General features: G+C 38.1%; 2 protein-coding genes across 2 annotated transcripts; both read right to left on the bottom strand.

The window, feature by feature from the left end:
- Nucleotides 1–222: 222 nt before the first annotated feature.
- Nucleotides 223–699, bottom strand: LOC139859136 (uncharacterized). The gene has a single exon (XM_071847941.1). The coding sequence runs from the start codon at nt 697–699 to the stop codon at nt 223–225; it is 477 nt and encodes a 158-aa protein (XP_071704042.1).
- Nucleotides 700–1,287, bottom strand: LOC139859135 (uncharacterized). The gene has a single exon (XM_071847940.1). The coding sequence runs from the start codon at nt 1,285–1,287 to the stop codon at nt 700–702; it is 588 nt and encodes a 195-aa protein (XP_071704041.1).
- Nucleotides 1,288–4,253: the final 2,966 nt, after the last annotated feature.

Below are 4,253 nucleotides of genomic sequence, written 5' to 3'. Positions count from 1 at the left end.
ACACGTCAACCACCTAACACCATCCTCGCCAAGGCACCGCCATGCCTCTATTGAAATCTGGTCTGGTCTAACAGCTTTATTTCTACACATATTTCGTAGTGCCGATCTTACTTCTTCCTGACTGATTCTTCTAGAGAAATTGTTGTTCTGGAATTGTCCTAATTCCAAGTCCTGCGGATCCTCTTGGCATCCGGGTCCTTCACCCACGAAAAGATATGAGAATTACCCTTCCCATCTTTTCCGAATTTCTTCTTCCTTCACTATGGTTTGACCGGCTTCATCCTTGATAAACTTGATGTTATCTATATCCCTCCTCTTACACTCGCTAGCTTTTGCAATCCTGTAAATATCATTTGTTCCTTCTTTAGAGTCTAATTTCCTATACAAATTTTCATATGCTTTATCTTTTGCACGGGCAACGACCTTCTTAGCTTCTCTTTTGGCTTCTTTGTACCTCTCTTCTGCCCTAGTTCTGTTATCACATGTTCCGTCCTGGCAAGTAATGAGCTCCCTAAACCTCGGTTGCTTAAGCGCGAATTTGGTTTGAACCTCATCACTAATCCACCATGATTCTCTACTAGACTTATGTCCTCTCGATAACCCTACTGTCACACCTATGGTTTCCTTGGAAACATCTCTAATAGTTGATGCCATACTATTCCACATCTCATCCGCGTCCCCATGAGTAACAGTATTCATTCATGCCTCTACTCTTTCCAAAACTGACGCTTTAAAAGTTTCGGCTTTCACTTCATTCAGATTCTTTCGAAGGACCCTAGGTTGGACGAGTCTCACTCTCCTAGTAACCCGCCTCTGCAGAACCAAGTCCATGACCAATAATATGTGTTGGGTGGAACATCTCCAGGTAGTCAGGACCCTATAGTCTCTGCAAGCCTTAAGGCCCCCTTTGCGAAGCAGTAAATAGTCAATCTGGGTACTATGACCCCCACTGTGGAAAGTTGCTAGCTGAGCTTCCGTCTTCCTGAAGAAAGAGTTTGCAACAACCAACTCGTGGGCAATAGCGAATTCGAGAATAGAGCATCCTTCTTCATTTCGAACTCCGTACCCAAAGCCCCCATGGACACCTGTATATCCATCCGAAATCATTCCTATATGTCCATTAAGGTCTCCCCCAATAAGTAATCGATGGTCAGCGGGGCAACTCCTCACAACTTCATCTAACGTTTGCCAAAAGCGACTTTTTTCTTCTTCTCCTAAAACAGCATGAGGTGCGTAAGTGCAAATTACCATGTAAGTCTCCTCCTGTATAACTAACCTAACTGACATTATCCTATCGCTACACCTACCCGCACCCACAATATTATCCTTATAAAGGGGTCCTATAAAGATCCCTACCCCTTTTCTAGCTACTCTAGAACCCGAAAACTATAACTTGTAGTTGTCAATGTTAACCGCCTCTTCAGCCCTCCATCTGGCCTCTTGAACACACAATATGTCCACTTTACTCTTAAATTACGTATCTACTAGTTCACTAGATTTTCTAGTCAAAGTTCCTACATTCCAACTACCTACTCTAATCCTAACGCGACCATCTCTACTCCCTCTAGACCTACCCACCGCTAAGCTAATAGGACATGACCTCAAGTAACCATGCGTATGTGACGAGTTTATCTTACCCTATAAACAACACACTAATAGTTGAAAAGAGTTACTATTAACCGAAATAAAATTAGCGAGCAAAACACTTACAATAGTAAGTGTGCAAAACAACTAATAATTAATAATAGGAATGATAGTACTCAAACAGGTTAAAAATCTAATCTAGTTAACACTTACACTAAGAGAAAGTTTCTACACAAAAATAGCAGCAAATTAAAAGCAATAGCAAGTAGCATCTTAAACCACTTTTAAACAAATACAAAGCTAGTGGGGTCTTAATATAATTTAAAAAAACTATATTGTAGATAATAAATAATTCTATAACATACAGTAGGTATATATATATATATATATATATATATATATATATATATTAATAAATATAGATAATAGAGCATTGAAGCACACAGGAGAAATAGGAGAAACCGAGGTAAATTAAATCACAGATAGGGAAAAGGAAAGTTAATCGTCGGAAAAACGTAAGAGAAAATAGTTCCTATGAGAAAATAGTTCCTGAGCCAAAAGGAAAAACGTAATGTAACCCGTGAGCCAAAAGTGGTTGCTTCCTATGAGAAAATAGTTCCTGACCCGGATTACTTAAGCTGTGGAAGCGCTTAAATAGTGGCAGGAAACACCACTTCCGGCATCTGACTCTTGGTGGCGCGTGAGAGTCCAAACACCGGCAAGACTGATTTTGTTTTACTCGTTATGTGATTGTGAGCTTAATGAGAGTGTTCGTGTATTTTAATAATCGGAGATTTGATGATTATTTACAGGCCAAAGTTCTTGAGTGGTTATGGGGTTTTGTAACATTGGAGAAAAAAAACAAACACTTAAAGGTTTAGCCTAACATATTCATGAGAGAATCAACATACAATCATAAACAATGAAAAACATGATAAAATCACTAATAAAAATGTTACCAATGTTAATAATCATAAGTAGAAACCCAATCTTTGATCTTGATCTTTTGGTCCTTCGAAATTGATGAAGATTGGCTTTAGAATCACTAAAATCGCGTAAAAACGACTTTTACTTGTCCAAAATTGTGATACTCCAAAAACTGAATCGTAGCTAAAATTTATAGATGGGGTCTGACCGCCTAAGGCCGTGATCGCGAGCCATTTTGCCCTAACCACCTCGTGATCACGAGGGCTGTAATTTCAGCTCTCGTGATCGTGAGGGCTGTAATTTCAGCTCTCGCGCTCAATTACAGCCCTCGCACTCTATTTTCTCTTTCTCGATTCGCGAACTTGTACTTGACATCGTCCTCGTGACTGGTGCCCCCATCCTCACGATAGCGAGACCTAATATTTCGTTTTTGTCTTAAAAAATCACTAAAACTTTTGGCGTTAACCCTGGTTCGAACCTGAAACTTTATACTCGATATTTTGGCTTCGAAACACATGAACACACCAAAAAACCAAATAACACCATGATAAAAATTAGTGTTAATCTTTAACTTAATCATCATAGAATCTTCATTATGATGCTCAAAACTAACCGAAATGGAACCCAATATTGCGAGATAAAGATGTATAAACCGAGCAATATCAAATTCCCTCACACTTGAACCTTGCTTGTCCTCAAGTAAGCTTATCTTCAAAATAATAAAATCCAATGTAAGAGTAAACATATCTGAAGCGTCTTCAACAATAATAGGAAGCAAGATACATCATTAATACAACCATGACTCAATATAACTGCAAATGTGTGATCTTCAACAAGCATGTGCAAGGTACAAGTCTTCAAGTTTTTCAAATATATAATCCTCAATGAGCACATGACAAGAGAACCTGGTACAAGTTAAAATATACACTCTATTTATATAACTAGAAGTGTTACCATCAATTCCATCTTCGTTGTAAAAGGTGGGTGTGCCGGGATATCCAAGGATATCCCTTTGAATCCCGGTGTTTTAGGATGGAGGCACTCATCTCATGCCTCAATGAATACTCTGGTGACTCTAGAGCAGGGTGGACAATCGAAGGAAGGTCGTGGAATTTAAGTCACACGTGACTTATAATGAGATAGGTGATTTGCCAAAAAATTTGGTCCAAGGGAACACAAAACTTTATGAAAAACATTTTATCTTTTAAAAATGGAAAAAAAACTAGCTTTTACACTTACTAGTTTTTCGAAATTTAGGTTACAAGGTCATGTGCCCTCAAGGACATTATTGTATTGAACAACCGCACGGACAACGTACTACCATCGTAGCGAACCTTCCCGGTAATAGAGTTGGCGATGGGGTAGCACTTGACAATTTTGAAAGTTCAAGACTTTTTCTTCCCATAGTACTTTTACACATGAAAAGATGTTAGTATGAAATGGTATAGTTTAGGAAGATGATATACCAAGTAGAATGAAACTTGAAAGACTTTACTTTCAAGTTTTAAATGGAACAACTTTACTAGAAAGACTTTACATCCTTTTAAACACGCACACACACTCATGCAAAAGAAAATACAAAACGCCAAAATCATTGAGGTGTCTGCACAATTCAACTCACAATAGTGATAACATCTACTCAATAAAATAGCTACACTTGGCTTTTGAAATCATCAAAAATTTTAAAAACTTTCAAATTTTTCAAAAAATGAACCAAAAATAAGACTCAAAGCCAAGTGTAT

Source organism: Rutidosis leptorrhynchoides, chromosome 7, assembly GCF_046630445.1.
Source record: "Rutidosis leptorrhynchoides isolate AG116_Rl617_1_P2 chromosome 7, CSIRO_AGI_Rlap_v1, whole genome shotgun sequence".
Lineage (NCBI taxonomy): Eukaryota > Viridiplantae > Streptophyta > Magnoliopsida > Asterales > Asteraceae > Rutidosis > Rutidosis leptorrhynchoides.
Note: the sequence above shows the minus strand (reverse complement) of the source record. Positions and strands in the feature narration are given on the sequence as shown.

Bases quoted from the DNA above. Each gene is read 5' to 3' on its own strand.
- LOC139859136 (XM_071847941.1), bottom strand. From the start codon at position 699: ATGAATACTGTTACTCATGGGGACGCGGATGAGATGTGGAATAGTATG.
- LOC139859135 (XM_071847940.1), bottom strand. From the start codon at position 1,287: ATGTCAGTTAGGTTAGTTATACAGGAGGAGACTTACATGGTAATTTGC.